Raw genomic sequence first — 19443 nt, 5'->3', positions numbered from 1 at the left:
GGGTGGCGACGGTTACCGTCGACGTACTGACGTTAGTGACGTCGCGACGAGACTTGAAGCGTGCTCCTCTGATGGACTTTTAAACGAGTGAATACTAACAGTGAACTAGACGATAGACTGTGATTCGTTCTACCGAGATCGAGCTGCTTCAGTTTATTTGGTTTTTATAACTAAAAGTAAAATAATATGAAATAACTTCGGCGGAGTGTTACGGTACGCCGTATCCTTAAGAAGACCACCTGTCGACGTGTGCCGCTCTATTGGATGTGCCCCACACTCGTACGAGACCCTCCTCCCCACCGGCCGCTCCTCGACTGCGCCGCCTCTCGTGTTTCTCAAACGATGGATCCTAGTTGAAATTCAATGGCAAAGTGCGTTTAAAACGTGTAATTCTGGCTCCGTGCCTCGTGATAATTGACGACTACTCAATTGACCGCGCGATCGTACTCTTGTCGACGAATAGTGACTAACTTTAGTATGTAACTTCTTACCTCGGAATTGTATGTATGAGTTTATACACCTATGATAGTTTTATGTAAATTAAAATAAAATTATTTTATGTAAATTAAAATAAAATGATTTTATGTACAACCGTTACAATTTTGTGTCTATTACGATTGTGTGAAATGAATTAATATTTTCAACGATAGCTAATAAGGGGTGACGAGTGGAGAGCGAACGCGACACGTAGCTTGCTGTTCTATGTACTGACCGGTACCGACGCCACGACTCACACGCCGCCCGCCGTGCGAGCCACCGCTGTGAGCGAGTGTGCCCGTGTGCGAGTGTCTGTGCCAGTGCGCCTGGTGCGAGTGTATCTGTGTCTGCGCCTGTATATGTGCCAGTGCGCCTGTGTGCTAGTGTATCTGTGCCAGAGCGCCTGTGTGCGAGTGTATGTGCCAGTGCGCATGTGTGCGAGTGTATCTGTGTCAGTGCGCCTGCATATGTGCCGCGCCCCTGTGCGAGTGTATCTGTGCCAGTACGCCTGTTTGCAAGTGTATATGTGCCAGTGCGCCCGTGTATCTGTGCCAGAGTGCCTGTGTGCGAGTGCATCTGTGCCATTGCGCCTGTGTGCGAGTCGCTTCGGCGCGCTTCACTCGCGCCGTGCCGTGCGCGGGCGGAGTGCGGTCGCGGGCGAGACCCGCGTCTACTAATGTATAATAAGTATAGATATATATGTATGTAGTAGACTAAGTATCTCATTGTATTTCTGTTGTTATTTTCACGAAGCGTCCGAGTCAACGATCGTTATTCAACACTAGCTGTCGATCGTCGACTCTGGCCTCGGCCCGTACGTAGGTACTACTTCGCTTTTCGAGTTATTTCGTCTAAAATTGTACAGCGTTCGAAGAAACTCCCTACTACTGTGTACCGTGGTTTGTAAAGGCGAAATAAAGAGGATTAATGCAAACACGTGTTTAATTAGTAATATTTTATATTATATTCTATAATACAAATCCACATACACTAAAGTATATTTGGTACAAAATTCACAACGTAAGTATAATATAGTATAAATAGTTAAAATAGCAACAACTCTGTATTTACAATATACAAAATATACAAATATAGTTACAAAAGAATCAACAAAGTAAAACTACAACGATATGATATTTGGTGTGCGGCGAGTGCGGGGCGGCGCCTACGGCAGCGGCTCGACGTAGTTCTGCGGCACGAGCCCGCTCTTGCCGTTGAGCGTGCCGCGCAGCCAGCCCGGCTCCGCGGACGGCGCCACGTTGGTGATGATCTGGTTGGGCTCGAACGACAGCTCGCCCTCGCTCTCGCCCAGGCAGGCGTACAGCGTGCGCACGCGCCTGCGGACACGCCCCGTCAGTAGACCGCCACACGACACACGACACAACGGCAGTACTGCCACACTCGGACACTCACGTGGTGCGCGGCGGGAAGGCGGGCGGGAAGGCGGGCGGCGCGCGCGGCGGCGGCGACGCGCTGTGGCTCGACACCGACTCCGAGCTGCTGCTGCAGCGGCCGGCGCCTGCGGGCGGCAGTCACTTAATACACATCTACAACGTACACACACGGTCGTCTGTTCCTAAAGTAAGCGACTTAATGCTCGTGTGTCGTAGGTAACAGCCGACTGGTATAGCTACTTTTTTTTTCGATAAATAATGCATATGTAAATATATATATGTTACACCCAGACTCGGGGTGGGAATCGAACCCACAATTCCTGGAGCAGAAAGCAGGGTCGTTAAAAACTGCGCCAAAGGGCTAGTCAAAATTTATAGGTCTAAAATGGCAAAATATGTGACAATGGCGCACGAGCGAATGAGACGTAAGGGCGGCGGTACTCACGGTGCGGCGCCGCGAAGTGCTGCAGCAGCTGCTGGTGGTGCGGCGAGTAGCTGGCGCTCGGGGCCGGCTTGTCACTCGGAATGTACTAATCATGATGATAAAAATATATTTATAGTTCGAACAAATAACAAACACAGGGTAACGGCGGCAGCCGTGATAATATGTAACTGTGATACAGGCGCCTGCGTCTTCCACTCTGCGATATAAGACTAAGCTTTCATTTATTTGCACAACAGATGCAAACCTATTTGAGAAATATTATAAAATACGGTTTTGTCTTTCATTTGTTATGGAAATAAATGGAGTAATTATATGTGTAATACGCTCAATACATGTTCATAACAGTGTTTCCTAACATTGAAATCGAATCGAATTAATCAGGGTGTCTTTTGTTAGTGTATTATAATAATGTTACTTACAATATCATTTCTAGAGGACAGTGATAACGAGGGCGGGGATGTGCTGGAACAAAAAAAAAACGAAAATGAGTCAAATAAATAAAACTTACATAAATATCGAAACATGTCCAGTATTGATAACAAATAATTCTGACACCACATTATTCACAACAACTATACGTTTACTATCACTGCATTTCACATTTTACTGCAGTTACTTTATCAAATGTTCTATATTTACAATTTACCCTATTAAAAAGATTTTAGTCGAATATAACATATGTTAAATAAAATGTATGCTGTAAAATAAATAAACTAGCACAAAAATAGCGTTATGAATACCAACCCCGCGATCACAAATCCAGAGAGGCAAATGATCATTTTGTATGACACACTTAGGAACACTCAATATTGACAACAAAACATTTGCGTACTACGGACGGCACTGTGTATTGTGTAGCGGCGCGACGTGTGCACTCGCGGGAGTAGAGGCGGCGACTGCGGGCCGCGGCCGGCGGCGCGCTATATATGCGCGGCCGCACGTGCGCACCTGCCAGGTGTTGCGCCTGCGCAGGCTTTCAATCTGCACTCTTTTGTTATCTCGACGGATGCGTCAATAAAAGTTGGATTTTATTTTTAAGGATTCCGATCATTTAGGGTATCTTATTTAATTTTCTTAAGATTAAATCCATAAATCTACGGCGAAAAATACTACGGTGGTAGATTATGAGACGTCAGCAAAGAAGGACTTAGTAAACGGATAGAATATGGAGTAAAAAGAATATAAATATTGTAACTGATACTAACTGTTGATAGCTATTAAAATTGACATATTTTAATATTTTTGGAATGGCGTTAAAATATGTGTATATTAATGTCAATATCATTTTTCTTTTAAAGTCATTTGGATGCTGATAACATTTTAGATTAAAAATTCTGATATTTATCATTTTTGTTTTTGTCTAATAGATTTCTATTCGAAACCATAAGCCATAGTTTTTTAGTACCTAGATACGGAGCAGAGCCTACGCTCTTTATACCTCCTGCTGATTGAGACTGATAAACTGTCGGTAACTTATGTGCGAGATAAGCTTTACCAGCTACCAATGCAATTGGCCCTTAAATTTTTTGAATGTAGAAATTGGTTATTACGCTTCTGTATTAGAAGCACTTTTTAAAATTAATATTATCATTAGATGATAACTAAATTATGAATTATATTTCCTGCTAAATTACCGCGAATAAAACTATGTAGAGGATCAAGTAATTCATATATGTAAGTATCTACTATTTAATGTTCTAATTGGCGATAATCGATAACCTAAACCATTCAACTGAGAAACTCAAGTCTATGTAGTCATATCATCGTCAGTCATTTTACTTTAAATATTTCCAGTAAAGTTGCAACATACGTACACATATTTACTCATGTGTTATATTTATTCATAGCTATTTGTTTTGTCCCGGTACACCTAAGTTTTTCAGTTTTCGGCCAAAGGTTGCCTGGAAGAAATCACTTTATGCGATAAGGCCGCTGCTTTTGTATTTTTTCTTGTTTTCGTAATTTATTATAATTTTCTTTGACGTGCATATTAAAGAATATATTATTATATAAACGTTAGTACGCATAAATAGGCATATAGTCGCAAATCGAAGATGAGCAGTGAACGGAGAAGACCCTCAGAGGGCGCACATCTGCCGAGATGCCGGCGACGGGCGACAGGTGCGCATTCCGCCGCGCAGCTGCCGCCTACGAGCCGAACTAGTCCCGACGGAGATCAGAAGATACGATTCCCTCTCAACAATACCAATAGATAGATTTAAAAAAAAAAAAAACTAAAACATTGTAATAGAAAAATACCGCCACCATCAGAACGCTGCCTAGGTTTCTAGGCAGTCACAGAACTGTCAATCTTTTAGTCTCGAGCAATAAATCACCTGCAGGATAAAAGGCATGGGCAATTTAGAGCTTGTGGTGCTCATTTTAAAAGACTAAAAACAAAACTAAAGCACTTTATAAGGCTAAGGCTCTTAATATTCTAAGTCCGCGAATCGATGTAAACAGGGGTTAAAAATCTCTCGCAGAACGCAAAGTGAGGCCACCTGGCTTCCGGTCCTCCGCAACCACTGAGCTCTGACACGATCGTCCGGAAGACAAACGCACTGCAATATATCGCAAATGTGTAAGACACCGCATATTCATACATATATGCGTTATCTCTCTCAAAATAATTTGACAAATATTCATCATTACAGCCTATACAATCCACTGCTGGACATAGGCCTCCACAAGTTTACGCCGAAAATAACGTGAACTCATGTGTTTTGCCCATAGTCACCACGCTGGGCAGGCGGGTTGGTGACCGCAAATATTATTATTTGTCTAATAACACAAACTAAAACAAACAAAGACAAAGAAACGACGGAACAAAAGGCTCGCGCACCGTGTGCCTCCTAGCTGTCTGTGCACGATCGCAATGTCTCCTTACGACAACACAAAGAGCCGCAGTAGTCGATCATCTCGTGTCGTGATAATAATAATAACTCTGCGCAGCTGCCGCACGCGCAGCCTCCGTTATCTGGCCGCCCTGTTGCACTGCCTGTCCCGTCCACGCGCCATTACGAAATTTACCGAAAATTACAATATTTTACAGTACATCGATGACCGAATTACGTGTAACCTTCGTTTGCTCGCTAGAACTAGACGACAATCAAAATTCTCGTGTTGCGGTGTTTGTAGTTAAACTCCTCCGAAACGGCTTGACCGAGGCTCATGAAATTTTGTGTGCATTTTGGGTAGGTCTGAGAATCAGACATCTTTTTTTCATCCCCCTAAATGTTAAAGGGTAGTCCACCACTAATTTTTTCTTAATTTTATATTATTTTTTTTTTTTATTGAACATTAAAAAATACATACAACCCTAAATTTTTTAACTCTATCGCCAACCTCTATTTTTAATAACGTTTAGCGGCAAGACCGATTGCCGGGTCAGCTAGTCAAAGTATATATAAGTTAGTAATAGTTGCTATCAATAAATTCATTAAGCCTTTATTGATGCCGAAAACTTTGTCATTGACATATCATCTGTTTCATGAACGAATGTAGTAGGACCTGTTTAATAAGCCTAGCGTTTATAATAAAATTTAAATAAAAGCACAAGTTTTATTGCACAATTCTTATAAAAAAACCTCCTTTTTGGAAGTCTGTTAAAATACAGTCCAATTGAGAATGTCCTTCTTTTAAACCGACTTTAAAAAAGGGAAGTTTTTTAATTTCACTGTACTAGTTACCTCATACCTTTTTACTGGTTGTACCTATTTTGATGATTCTTATTTAATCGAAAGCTGATGCTTGTCTTGTGGCCCAATTTATAAATAAATAAATTTAATCGAGATCTGATGACTACTTTTTGATAATCTTTCATAGCGCATTTCATTTTCTTTTATAAGTAAATCCTTGTCGATGTTATTGATGTTATTTTTCGTTTGCAACCAAACACAATATTTTCAAAATAAAAGTCGGTTAAAAAATGTGAGACTGCAGCGAAGGAAAATTATTATAAAATTAAATGTGATTTAAAATGCAATAACAGCGACCGTACAAAAAATAAAAAGTCGTCAAATCGAAAGGTAGGTCGTGGCGGGTGTGCGGGGGGCGGGGGCGGGGGGGGGGGGGCTATGTGTGCCGGCAGAGAGCAGATGTCTTGTCAGCGCGAACACCTGATCGCGTGCACCGCGCGGCATCAAGTTTTTTACCTCTTTCTATACAAAGTATGCACATTTCAACCTCGGGATAAAAACCTGGACAAGACTAGATAAGGCTCAAGTTTATAAGCGTTTCTTGCTTTTTTATTAATAATAATCAATGGCAAAATAAAATGTTTGAAAGCACCGCAGTTACTGCAGAAAGGAATAACGTGTTATTTAACCGACTTCAAAAAAGGAGGAAGTTAATTCGACCGTATATTTTTTATGTATGTTCGGGGATAACTTCGTCGTTTATGAACCGATTTTGATAATTCTTTTTTTGTTGGAAAGGAGATATCTTAAGTGTGATACCATGATAAGCAAACCAAGATCTGATAATGGGATGTCTGAGAAATCCAGGGACATCCTCGAAAATCCGCATAACTTTTTACTGGGTGTACCGATTTTGATAATTTTTAAGTTAATCGAAAGCCGATGTTTACCATGATCTGATTACAACTTTTGTATGTTTTTATAAATATATTTTATATGTAGTTACATATGTGTTTATATGTTTATGTAGGTATATATCATTTAAATGTATTGTAAATTAATTTAATTATATGTACTAAACTTGCGTTGTTGATTGCGCACTATTACCAACATATTTTTCTTATCATTTTTGAATATCATATCAAAAATTGACCGCTCCAGCGGGATTCGAACCCGCGTCTCCGACTGACCGTGTCGGCGCTCTAGCCAATTAAGCTATGGAACGATGTACCCGCTATTATGCTGTATGGGATTCGAACCCGCGTCTATTTTCGCTCTAGCGGGTACATCGTTCCATAGCTTAATTGGCTAGAGCGCCGACACGGTCAGTCGGAGACGCGGGTTCGAATCCCGCTGGAGCGGTCAATTTTTGATATGATATTAAAAATGTTTAGAATTCCTAATGTGTGGGTAACACAAAAATAAAATCGTACATATATTTTTCTTATACTACTTTTATTAAAGGTTGCCTGGAAGAGATCGCGATAAGGCCGCCTTTGCATACATTATTTGTTTTTCTATCTAATCGTTCTAAAATTTAGAATCTAAATGTATCTTCTTTTTGTGTGTGCAATAAAGCTTATTAAATAAATAAAAATAAACTTTTGGAGCAATCTTTGATAATGAGTAGGTATTTACTTGACTATTTTTTCGTCTACCTACGTTGTATTATTTGTCGATATAATTGAAGTCGGTTTTTTTCGTTTGTTAGCAAACACGGTTATTTTATATATCTTATATATCTTTTAATACATCTAATGCGGCGAATCTCGTACCAAAATATTTTTTCGTGAATAACTTTCCTATACTGACGATAGTGAACACAAAAAATACCCAATTGGGTGCAGTCGTTCGGAAGCTACACGCGCTTCATACATTTAAGCAATTTATTTTTGAGAGATTAGACCCAAGGTGCGTCCCGGTGCGTCCCGGCGCGTCGCACTCGCCCCGGGCGGCTGGCGGTCGTAATCGGTACAAAAACACAAAGCTGCAGGATAAGGAAAAGGAGCGGAGCCGGCGGAAGAGACACGTGGCGGTCGGATTGTACTCGCGATTGTATGCGCCCTGCGCGGACACACGTGCGCGCACACCGGCCGCGGCCGCGTAAACATTTCAAATGACGCGGAAGTGATGGACTACACCATGGAACCTCCTGACAGGGCGGTTCGGATAACGAGATATTTCTTGAAACGATTATTTGTTACAATTAGTCGCTATAATTTTTATATTCCACCGCAATAGAAATATCATAGAAAATTTTACCAAAGAAATAAAAAAAATGATGGAAATTATTTAACTAACTGTAACTTGTCGTCAAACAACTTTTGCTAATGCATACCTAAGTTATTTTTTTGCACTAACTAACTTAAATTGTTCCCCGAGTTTTAAAGTAATTTTATAAAGTTAGTCTCGCCTTAAACTTCAATAATAACTTACATAAAGGCGACTGCATAACGGACATTCATAAATCAAAATAAATGTAATCTTTTACATTGGATGTCGACTAAAAAGGACTCGCAAACATTTGTATCAGCCGAACTACACAAAAATACAACTCAGCCTCCGAGAGTAGCTCTAATGTTTTTATAAAACGATGACTAGCAATAAAATCAGCGTATTCTATAGAATTCATACAGAACGTGAACCTTAGAATTCTTAAAATACATTGTGCAAGTATGTAGGCGAGTCCCGCTGTCTGTTCGCGCACACCTGCCGCCCTGAGCCGCCCTGAGGTTGCACGGATTGCGCGGACGGCTGCTCTACGAGCGAGGCCGGATTATTATTACCTTTCGAAATAACGTGCCTATTATTTACAGTGCGGATAACGCTTTAACTACACTGTTGTCCTTAAAATGTCTTTGTGTAGGTTGTTGACAATTCAGTTTTGACGAATCAAAACGATTTTAAGTTGTATTTCTGCGTGTTTAGAAATCAAATTTAAACAAAAAAGTACGCTAACATAAAAATTATGTGGTGTCATGGGACACCAGGTAGGAACGAAGTTCCTTCGGATAGTATAGAAGCAACACAATTTATGCACAATTAAAGCAACAAAAAAAAAATGTTGAATTTTATATATTTTTTCTAGTTCTTGTTTTTTTTTTTTTAATTTTGTTGATTGGTTTTTAATTGAGTACATAAAAGTATTTAGGAAATTTAGTATTTTAGAAAGTAACAAATACCGTAAAATAAAATAAATCAAACAAAATAATAATAATAATAATAATTCAAACTACTAAGTGAAATATAAAAACATGTGTCTTTATTTTTATTTTCGACAGTATAAAATTACAAAAAATAATTTAAAAAAAAGTTGACTAGTAATATTTTAGTTTTAGAAACGTCATATTATACAGTCGTGTGACTGATATTACGTCACTTCCGTTATATATTTTTCTTACGGTTTCACACATTTTTTTCAGTTCGCTCGCCCAGCCAAATGTCAAGCCTGCCGTAAGGAACTTCATTCCAATAAGTCGTGATGACCTTGTTGCTTGTGTATAAGCCTAATCTTATTTGAAGTAAACTAAAGCGACGTCTGTCCTATAACTAACGCTAACGCTAATGTTACATTAACAACCCTACGGGCAGCGACATCGTCAGTGGCCAGCAGACAGGTCGGCAGCTAGTCATCCTACTTCTCTAAATGAAAATCAAAAATTACTTTATACGACGAGGCTTCGAAGCACTTTTGAATCGTCCCACTCCTTGCGCCCTCGCGCACTGTCCTGTGCTTGTGACTCATTGGCGGGCGGAGCCTGAACGGTACTGGAACAGGTTGCCCGCTTCACTGCCATTTTGAACGAACGTATTTGTTTGGCTTCGCGACCAGATTGATAAGCACATGTCACCGGGTCGCCGGACAGAATTTGTATAGAATTTTTATATGAGAGGCAAATTAGAGTTTGGTTCGCAACGATAATTTTTCAATTACGTAACTTTTATACGTTTACTCCTGTCCTTTACTAAAAATCATTTATTTTTTCATTAACTTCTCAATTAATTTGTGTGAGTTACAAAGACACTTAATTGTACAATATTATGTAAACATACACTTGAAATCTTCAACGTTTTTCCAAAAGTGTGTCAATAGCTAAAGATGTTTCAAGGGTGCAGATACAGGTAAAAACTAAATAAATATCACAAGCAGGCGTCTTTCAGCTAATGTCAGTTAAAATGTCTTACGTTCGAGTAGGAGTCTAGTTCCTAAAACCAACAACTTTTAAAGGTCTCATTTACATACACTCATACCCTCCAACTAACAGCAGTAGCAGCGCGAATTCGCGACGATACGCGCTAAATACTAATTGACCCGCAACCGGTTTCTGAGTTTGTTTATATTTTGGACGTTACATAATCGAAAAAAAATCCGTTACAGAAATGTGTGAATTCATTATAATCATCATAAACGCTCGCGTCAATGTCATGCCGCGGCCATTACTCTACCCTTAATGAGGGTCACCGATATGTTACGTCACGTTTTGCGCAACAAACTGAACCGACGCGACATCCACGAGGGGCGGGCGCTGTCAGAGATATTCTATTTCTTAACGCCGCATATAATGCATTTTAAACTGCGCATATAATGCATTTTGAACGCGTGGAGGTTATCAAGGTAAGAGTCATATCAAATACTCAGGCCTACTGTCCCTTGGAGCTGTGAAGAAATCAAACTTCTAAACCAACGCTATCAAAAGATACAGCCGTTTATGCTGCAAATTTACTTCCTGTGAACTCAGAATCTCTAAATTTGGTACGCACCAACGTCTTATAAGCACAGATAAAGGCAAAATTAAATGTTTAGTTTCACCAATATTGATATCTATCTTTCCAGAAATCTTCTTTTTTTTTTAATCTTATTTATTTTATAAGCCATACATCAAGTGATTAAGTCGACTTAAAAATAATGACAATGATGCTTATACTCTAGGCGTTACGTTAACAGTTGGGATTGCAACTTAATGAGTATTTTTATAATAGTCATATCTAAGATTCAACGAATGTATCATGAAATCTACAAATCTATCACTATATTCGGCCCTGAACCCTGAACTTAAGATTCGATGGAGAAAGAAGAGAAACTCACCAGTAGAGCATCGAGTTTCATTTAAGAAATTCAACCTAGCTTGTTCGTTGATTTTACACTCGAGAACTAAGTGTAGGAGGTCCTCTTCTCTCTCACATCGTGTACAGTTTGGATCGTCTCTTTTTTTCATAATGAAGTTAAACTTGTTAAGTGGGATGTGGTAAGTACGGGTCCGGAAGCAAACAGTTAAATATTTTCTGTTGAGGTTTCTTGAGGCAAACCAAGGTTCGCGTGGTGGTTCGTCTACAATGGTCCTGTACCAGAGGCCCTTGTTTTGAGAGCACTCATTGAAATAATATTTAAATTTAATATAATTGTCGTTTTTTATTTTTGGAAGATGGTCAGTATAGTGCGGTACGATGTCGAGAGGTATGCCGTTCTGTAGAGCTTTGGATGCAAGTGAGTCTGCAACTTCGTTACCCTTGATGCCCACATGTGAAGGAATCCATTGTAGACGAACTTCAACCCCGTTACGTATCAATCTATGGATTCATTTAATAATGAGGTAAGCTTCTTTTCTACCGACACAACCGCCCTTAGCACATCTCAACAAATGTTGTAAACTACTCTTAGAGTCTGTAAAGATTACAATTTTATGGTATGGTGTCGACTCTATGTAATGTACTGCTTCATTAATTGCTGTCAGTTCAACTCCCATGATGGGTATAATGAATTTTCAATAAGAAATTTGGCCCCAAAATCCGCAGCTACATCGTAAAACGCACAACTAGAACCGTCTCTTGTTTTAGACCCGTCGGTGTAAATTTGGATGTAATCTGAGAACTTTATATCTATCATATCTTGGGTATGTTGCTTAAGGTCGTGAATGGGTAGTTGAGCTTTAGGTTCATTAATAGTGTTTACTCTATGCACGATAATATTATCCCAGGGGAATGTTTTAATATCAAAAGAAAGCGAAAATTGGGGCAAAATCTCGAATTTTGACATGGGTAAGTTGGAATAGTTTCTGAAACTCTCAAGCAGAAGTGGAATTTGGTTTTTGCGCCAATATCTTGTACCCGAATTCAAAGTCTTGTCTAATGCTTCTAATTGTTTTTTCAAAAGGTCGGATATTCTGGAAGAAAGTTTCAGAAAGTATTTGTCACTTAGATATATTCTTCTAAGACTTAAGGATGGAATACATAGTTCGCTTTCCATTGTAAAAATTGGGGTGTCCCGAATAAAGCTACCACAAAGCCGAAGACATTGGTTCTGTATCACGTCCAACCTCCGTAGGAGCCTAGAGTTGGCGTTACCGTAAGTAATACACCCGTAATCGAGTCGGGATCGCACTAGTGCTAAATAAAGTCTTCTTAAGTGAGTTGGATGGATACCCCACTTTGAACTACTTATAGAGCTAAGGATATTGACAAATGGAATACATTTTTGAGCAGTTTCTAAAACTTGTCAGGTCCAGTTCAGGCGACTGTCCACCCATACACCCAGAAACTTTGTACAATTTGTAAGGTTAATTTCAGTGTTATTTATTCGTATACTAATAGAAGGCACTTTATATTTTCTAGCTAGGATGCAAACTTTAGTCTTAGTGAGAGATATTTCTAATCCAATTTCCTGTAACATTGTTATAAAGACGCTAAGACTTGATTGAAGGACACTAGCACACAAATCAATACTTTGATTAATACAGTAAAAAGCGAAGTCATCGGCATATTGTGACACCTTAACTGTCTTAACAAGTTTGTTGCATAATTTAATTATGACTATATTGAACAAAATGGGTGACATTGGGTCACCTTGAGCTACACCTTGCCTGCTTGTTCTTGTTATTTCTGTACCATCCCGTAGCCTATATATCAGAACTCTTTCTTTCAAAAATTCCCTAATGTATCTACATATGAGCGGATCGACATCAAATTCAACCAAAGAGCTAATAAGAGGTTCGATTGCCAAATTGTTATAAGCGTTACTTATGTCTCCATACGCGCACAAAACGTATTTCTTGTGTATAAAAGCAGTTTCTGTGTCTACAATAAACCTACTAAGATTGTCTAGACAAGAAAGTCCACGGCGGAAACCCAACGTGCTACCATTAAATAATTTGTTGCTTTCGAAATGATGTTCAAGACGACGAGTTATCATTAAATTAAAGGTTTTACAAAGGCAATTCATGAGTGAAATAGGACGATACTTATCAGTGTTTCTCTTAGGTATGGCAATAAGTTTGATCCTACGCCATTGCTCTGGTATTTCGCCTTTTTTATAAATTGTGTTAAATATATGCAAGAGATATTTTTTCGCGTTATCTGGTAAGTGACTAATCATAGAATAAGTAATAGTATCCAAACCCGCCGAAGTATCTACTCTTTTAAGAATCATGGCAAGCTCTGAAAAAGTGAAAAACAAAGGGTTGGAACCATCAATATCGGAATCTAGGGGCTGGAAGGAAACACTGTCAGGAGTGAGTTCTGTTACAAAAGAGACTGCGGTACTTTCTGGTAAGTTATGTTTAGGGCTTCGGTAACCTTTAAGCCATCTGAGTTTCCTCCAAACCTCACGACTGGGCATGTTGCTGTCTATGCTGTCACAAAGCTTTTGCCAGGAATTCCTTTTAGCGAGTTTTATCAATTTTCGAGCAATAATTACTTTTTCTCTGTAAATTAAATAGTTTTCGACCGTGCGTAATTTCCTAAAGTTTTTCGTCTCTCAGCTACTGCCTTCGATAAGTCAGGATTCCACCACGGTTTTGGCTTAAATTTGTTAGGGTTAAAACCAGTTTTAATATATGGTATGTTTTTGTTGGCACTTTCCTCAATAATATCTATGAGTTTATCGTAGTTACTTTGTACATTATTTCTATAATTTAATCCCTCACATGCAGATTCTATGTGTTGCGTGTACTCTACCCAGTTGGCCTTTTCGATGTTCCTTTTTAATTCGGGGCTATTTTGAGTACTGTCTAACGTTTTAATAGAAATAATGAGGTGATCACTGCCAAGAGATTCGTTAGTAACGTTCCAATCAAAATCGAGTGTTAGATCGGAACTACAGAAAGATACATCAGGTGATGTGCATATTATACTATCATTAAGTTTAGCGCAACGGGTAAAGTCTCCATTGTTAAGAAATACGTAATTATGATTTATACTAGTGTCCGCCAAAAGTCTACCCCGTGTGTCAGTTGTGTATGACCAAGCCGAGTGATGTGCATTGAAGTCTCCGACTATTAGAGTTTTCTCAGAAAAATAACTGAAAAGCTCCTGATAGTCCCCAACGCTCACTGTGACATTTGTGGGAGAATAGACCCCTATGATATGTTGGAGTTTATTAATATTAAGGACTTCAAGGCACAAAACGTCAATGTTATTATAATTTCTTGGAAGAGTTTCAAGGCAACAATTTATAGATTGATGAACCAAAATTGCTAAGCCTGCATATCCATCTACTCGATCCTTTCTAAAGATAGAGTAACCGGTTAAGTTAATATTGTGTTCGTCTTGCAGCCAAGTTTCAGAAAGAATGCATATATGTACTTTTTCATTATGTAGATATGAATCCAATTCACTTAATTTTGGTATCAAACTTTGACAGTTCCATTGAATAATATTAAGCTTAAATCCTACAGTCAAGACCATTAAATCACACTAGAAATAGAGTAGTTCTTACCTAAAAGTAATTTGTTTATTTATATCGGAAATTTTCTTACGAGATAAGTACTTTAGTTTACCTACAATACGTGAGAGTCTGTTTTTAACACTGCGATATGAGATGGTCGGTATCAAGTCAGTAAACATTTCGATCAACGCACCAATTTCTTCTGTGTAATTGTAAGTAATTTCTGATATGTCCTTAACTCCATATGTGTGTGTGAGATACTCTTTAACTTGTTTTCCGGATAGTGGGTATGTTTTACCGGAGATGTTTATAAAGTTTTCCACGTGATCCCAGTCAATTGATTCCAAATCGTTATTAGGTGTTCTTTTAAGTTTCTTTCCGCTCTTGGGTTTGTAAACTTCGTCTAAGCTGGACTGGGAAGATTTATCATCAAGGTCATCATCACTGTTTTCGTTGCTAGGAATGCTGTTTTCTTTTGTTGTTTCGGATTCAATGAAATCAGTTGTAGTTGAAGATTCAGTGGGTGGATGTGGACGCTTGAAAATTGCTGTCTCCGTAGTATCCAGTGTTTTTTGGTTAAAAACATTCGTGTCGTTGATATTTTCCGGGCATTTAGAGGCTACGTGTCCGTCTTTTTTGCATATAAAACAAGTCATTGTGTCTGATGAGAAATAGATCCCGTAATTCGTGTCTTCAAAATTCATAGATATTTTATCTGGAAGTCGGGTGAAATCCTCAGGAGTTACATAAACTTGTCTTCGAAAGCTTAGAATGTGGTTGTAGCCCGTTTCATTGAAGCCAGCACGCAGGAAAGAGATGGGTGATTGTGGTGTAATATTCATTTCTAATAGTTTCTTTTCAATTTCGACGTGCGGTATAATGGGACACACATTGGATATGATGATACGTCTGTTTCTGCTGATCAGCGGTCGGATGGGTAGTTTTTGGTTTTGAATTGTGACATATTTTATTTTATCAATGATCTCATCAGCGATTACCTTTGATGACACGTAGATGCAAATTCTATTGTTTGATATTCTTGACAAAAAAACGGATTTGCGATGGGTCGATTATTCTTCCTAACGCTTGAGCATAATCTTTGATTTGTACGTTTTCTAAAGCATCGCTGATAATTGCTTGGTCTTTTTTAGGGAACATGGTGTTTTGTGTTACAGTAGCGTAACTGGGATTATTGACTAACGTTTGGGAGTTCATTTTGTTCCTGTAGTCAGAAACAATGGGAAAGTTGCGATGTTGTCACTTATTGAAAAAACAAAAAATCCGATTCCATTATAATAATCACTTTACACAATGAGGGTAGAAATGCACTCGTGGAAAAATAAATCACTAGCGCACGCAGGTAACGACCGGTTTCGATGACAGATCACCGATGACTCCGCCATAAATCTTCTTCTTAACAGCCCTTTTCAACCTCTAGGGTGAAATGACCTCCATATCAGTTCAGGCAGTTCTCTTTATGTCGTCGCACAAACACATCTTTTTTTTTTTTTTTTATTACGATATGGGCTTACTCTTGACCTCAGTCTAGCCCTAGAGCACAGACGAGGTCGAAGATGGAGCGAGTTCGCCCAGAAGAAGCCTGTTCACTCGCGCTTTAAATATGTTCGGGTTATATGAACTCGGAAATACAGACGCCGGCAGGGAATTCCATTCCTTGGCTGTGCGCATTAAAAAAGATGATTCGAAGCGCTTTGTACGTATGAAAGGTATATCAATCAGGTAGGAATGAAAGCCTGCGGTACGTCTGAAAGTCCGATGGAAGAAAGGAGATGGGGGTATAAGCTCGTGCAGCTCCAGGGCACACTCTCCAAAGTACAACCTGTAAAAGACCGTTAGACTCCGGCAACCTTTCTTCGGTCTGCGGTCTGCCTCGTGGACATTTTTCATCCCACGGGCTCCTATGCCAAAGCCTAGGCAATAATCAGCCATAAATCTCTCTTTCTGGCGACGTGGCGAACCCGTTGTCATTTCAGCTTCGCTACAAGTTTGACGGCATCTGTGACTTTGCTGTGCTTTCGGAGCCAGTCGTCTCTTTTGCGGTATTTGAACGCAATACCTACTAACTTTCTCTCTATTGATCTTTGGGTGGCACGAGTTTGTTTAAGATTTATTTTCTGAAAACCCAGGTTTCCGCTCCGAAAGTGAGAATTGGCAGGATGCACTGGTCGTGTATACGACAGCACTTTTTGTTCTAGTGTTAAATGCGCTTTATCTTGTTCGTCTGATTTTCTTGCCCATGATCACTTCCTAACCAAGCTATACATATTTGACCTTTCAATGACCACATCCTCTACGCCATACATACTAAACAATGGAATGGCAAAATAATGAAAATATTTTTTTTTCTTGAACATCTGAGGTTACACATGTTGAAGAAATAAGCTCAACAGATCAGAAGGTCATCGATTGCTGCGTAGAAAAGACACTAACAAATTCACTAATTCATTAATATACGCATGAAACGAGATCCATTACTCCCATTACTAACACCTACCGGAACATAGACTCACGTCCGTGTACACTAACTCCGAGTGTGCAGTCTTCAATTTCGTAGGAAATGTAATGAGGAACGTCACTCACCCGAGCAGACCGTTGTGCGCGAGCGCCGGGGCGGGCGGCGGCGCGGGGGCGGGCGGCACCGGGGCGGGCGGCGGCTGCCCCGGGGGCGGCTCCGGCGAGAACACGGCCGCGTAGTTCTCGATGAGCGCCTCGACCAGCACGTTGTAGAACTTGAGCTCGAGGATGGAGGCGACCGTCTCGCGCTCGGCGCGCAGCAGCGTGGGGCCGAAGCACACGGCCAGGTTGGAGGGCGTCATGAGGTTGCGCTCGGCGCGCGCCGCCACGCGCAGCAGGTGCGCCAGCACCAGGCGCAGCATGTCCAGGTTGCGCGGCGGCAGCGCCGCCACCAGCGCGCGCAGGGCCGCCGCGCGCTCGGCGCGCCGCTCGCACTTGGCGGCGCCCAGGAAGGCGCGGTGCAGCTGGCGCGTGAGCAGCGGCTCGGGCAGCGCGCGCAGGTAGGCCTTGAGCGCCGACGTCAGCGTCTTGCTCTCCCACTCCAGCGGGTCGTCCAGCGTGGCGGGCAGGCGTCGCTCGCGGGCCAGCGCCACCAGCCGCGACACCTTGGACGCCACGCCCGCCACCCTGCGAGACCTCACAGTCACCGACGCGGTCTCAGGCGCGCGTCGCACGCGAACGGTGAATTACATGCACACCCGTTTATCGCTGTTCATATACTTGTCATGAAATCAAAGAAATTGTGAACTTTTTGTGGGCAAAAATTTTATTATTAAGTTGTAACGAACTTGTAGTAAGAGAAAAGAACGAATCAGGAAGTGAGCGAGTAGCGGTTTTGGGGCGTCTCACGAATGGCAAACGACTATATGACAATATAATCGTCCCACTCCTCTTCACCACTTCACCTCTGCCACCAGCGACCTATATTTAAACGCAAGCGCTCAAAGTCCGCGCGCGTACACGTCATTCGCGCCGGGCGAGCCGCACCTGTAGAGGCCCTGCTCCTCGAGGCCGCGCGCCTCCAGCACGGCGATGACGCGGCTCACGAAGGCGAAGCCGGCGTCGTCCAGCGGCCAGGCGTCGCCGGGCGCGGCGCTGGGCGGCGCGCGCGCGGCCGGGGCGGGCGGGGCGGGCGGCGCGGCCAGCGCGCGCAGCCAGGCGGCGCGGTCGCGCTCGCCCAGCGCCTGCAGCGTGAGCGGCGCGCGCTCGCGCTCGGCGGGCACGGCCTCCCAGCAGAAGCGCCGCTCCACCTCCGCCGAGGCGCGCGCGCCCGCCACGCGCACGCTGTCGCCCACGCCCACCTGCGACAGCGCGACTGCTGCTACTGGTGCTACTGCTGCGGTCGACGAGACCGGCGACGGGAACGTGCCGGTTGCGTAAAGCGATGGTAATTCTATTCTCCGATTTTAAAAAATTCTCTTCAGGAAGGTTACAGACTATATATTATAAAACATTGAAAAGTGAAGCGGGAATCATAATTCTTTAAAAAACTATTATAATTTTAGATTTTACTCTGTCACACTACCACAAAGTTGAACAGCTTTCCAGACTTTTATATGGAAATCACTGGAGATACTCAAATGTCAAGTGGAGCTTATTGCACATGATCTGGATCGCATAAAGACTCAATCCCGAAGGAAGACTTAGCTCTTCTATGGTATCAAGGAAGATAAGCATGAAGATGTACTGAAGATCACGGCAACTTTAAATAAGTAGCTAAATGACTTTAATCTTGACGCAATCGATTCCTGTCACAGGTTAGGCGTGACGGGGAATCTGCTAGGCCTTTAGCGCATTTTACAAATATATGCAAACTCTTTCGAACTTTATTAAAGGGCACTAAAACAACCGTGACAAGGTTCTTAACGAAGACTCGGTAGGATATATTTGTCTGCTAGTAATCACTTTGAGATAAAGTAATGCTGGTCAGCAGACGGTGTCATAATCATTCTTCTCCTTGATAAGTCGCATCTTTATCAGAACTGAAGGTGGGGACATTGTAGAGTGAAACCGACAAAAGCCAGACATTTACTTGTTTATAGTTTATTTTCCGGTCATTATCCGGTCCGGTTATTATCCGGTCGGTTTTATTATTTTAAATTACAGAACGAAATAACATACTTTAAATAACAAATTTTATAGCACTTAAATAAATAATATGTTGCTCCAACGCCATCTATCAAAAATGGAGAAAACGTCGTCGATAGACTAAAATAAGACTAAATTAATAATGTAAGACTAATAAATTGTTTTCTAATAGCGATAGATGGCGCTAGTTTTTTACCATTTTGATAT

The 19443-nt window shown here is 41.1% G+C and overlaps 1 protein-coding gene and 1 long non-coding RNA gene across 2 annotated transcripts in view; one reads left to right on the top strand and one right to left on the bottom strand.

Annotated features, from left to right (window-relative positions):
- Positions 1-8: 8 nt before the first annotated feature.
- LOC123662607 lies at positions 9-1411 on the top strand. Its single transcript, XR_006744520.1, has 2 exons — positions 9-979; positions 1035-1411. It is a non-coding gene; the product is annotated as an uncharacterized LOC123662607 (long non-coding RNA).
- Positions 1412-1417: 6 nt separating this feature from the next.
- The window catches only part of LOC123662821 (rho GTPase-activating protein 26), a 40661-nt gene continuing 22635 nt past the window's right edge, over positions 1418-19443 (bottom strand). The window contains exons 10-17 of the mRNA XM_045597616.1: positions 18136-18449; positions 17215-17775; positions 15724-15835; positions 14665-15611; positions 13680-14043; positions 2317-2401; positions 1891-1996; positions 1418-1814 (exon numbers count right to left, since the gene is read on the bottom strand). Coding sequence (XP_045453572.1) covers positions 1643-1814; positions 1891-1996; positions 2317-2401; positions 13680-14043; positions 14665-15611; positions 15724-15835; positions 17215-17775; positions 18136-18449 — 2661 coding nt within the window. The 3' untranslated portion in view covers positions 1418-1642. The remainder of the gene's footprint in view (positions 1815-1890; positions 1997-2316; positions 2402-13679; positions 14044-14664; positions 15612-15723; positions 15836-17214; positions 17776-18135; positions 18450-19443) is intronic.

The sequence above is a fragment of the Melitaea cinxia genome, chromosome 19 (genome assembly GCF_905220565.1).
Source record: "Melitaea cinxia chromosome 19, ilMelCinx1.1, whole genome shotgun sequence".
Classification (NCBI taxonomy): domain Eukaryota; kingdom Metazoa; phylum Arthropoda; class Insecta; order Lepidoptera; family Nymphalidae; genus Melitaea; species Melitaea cinxia.
This window is presented reverse-complemented; position numbering and strand designations above follow the sequence as displayed.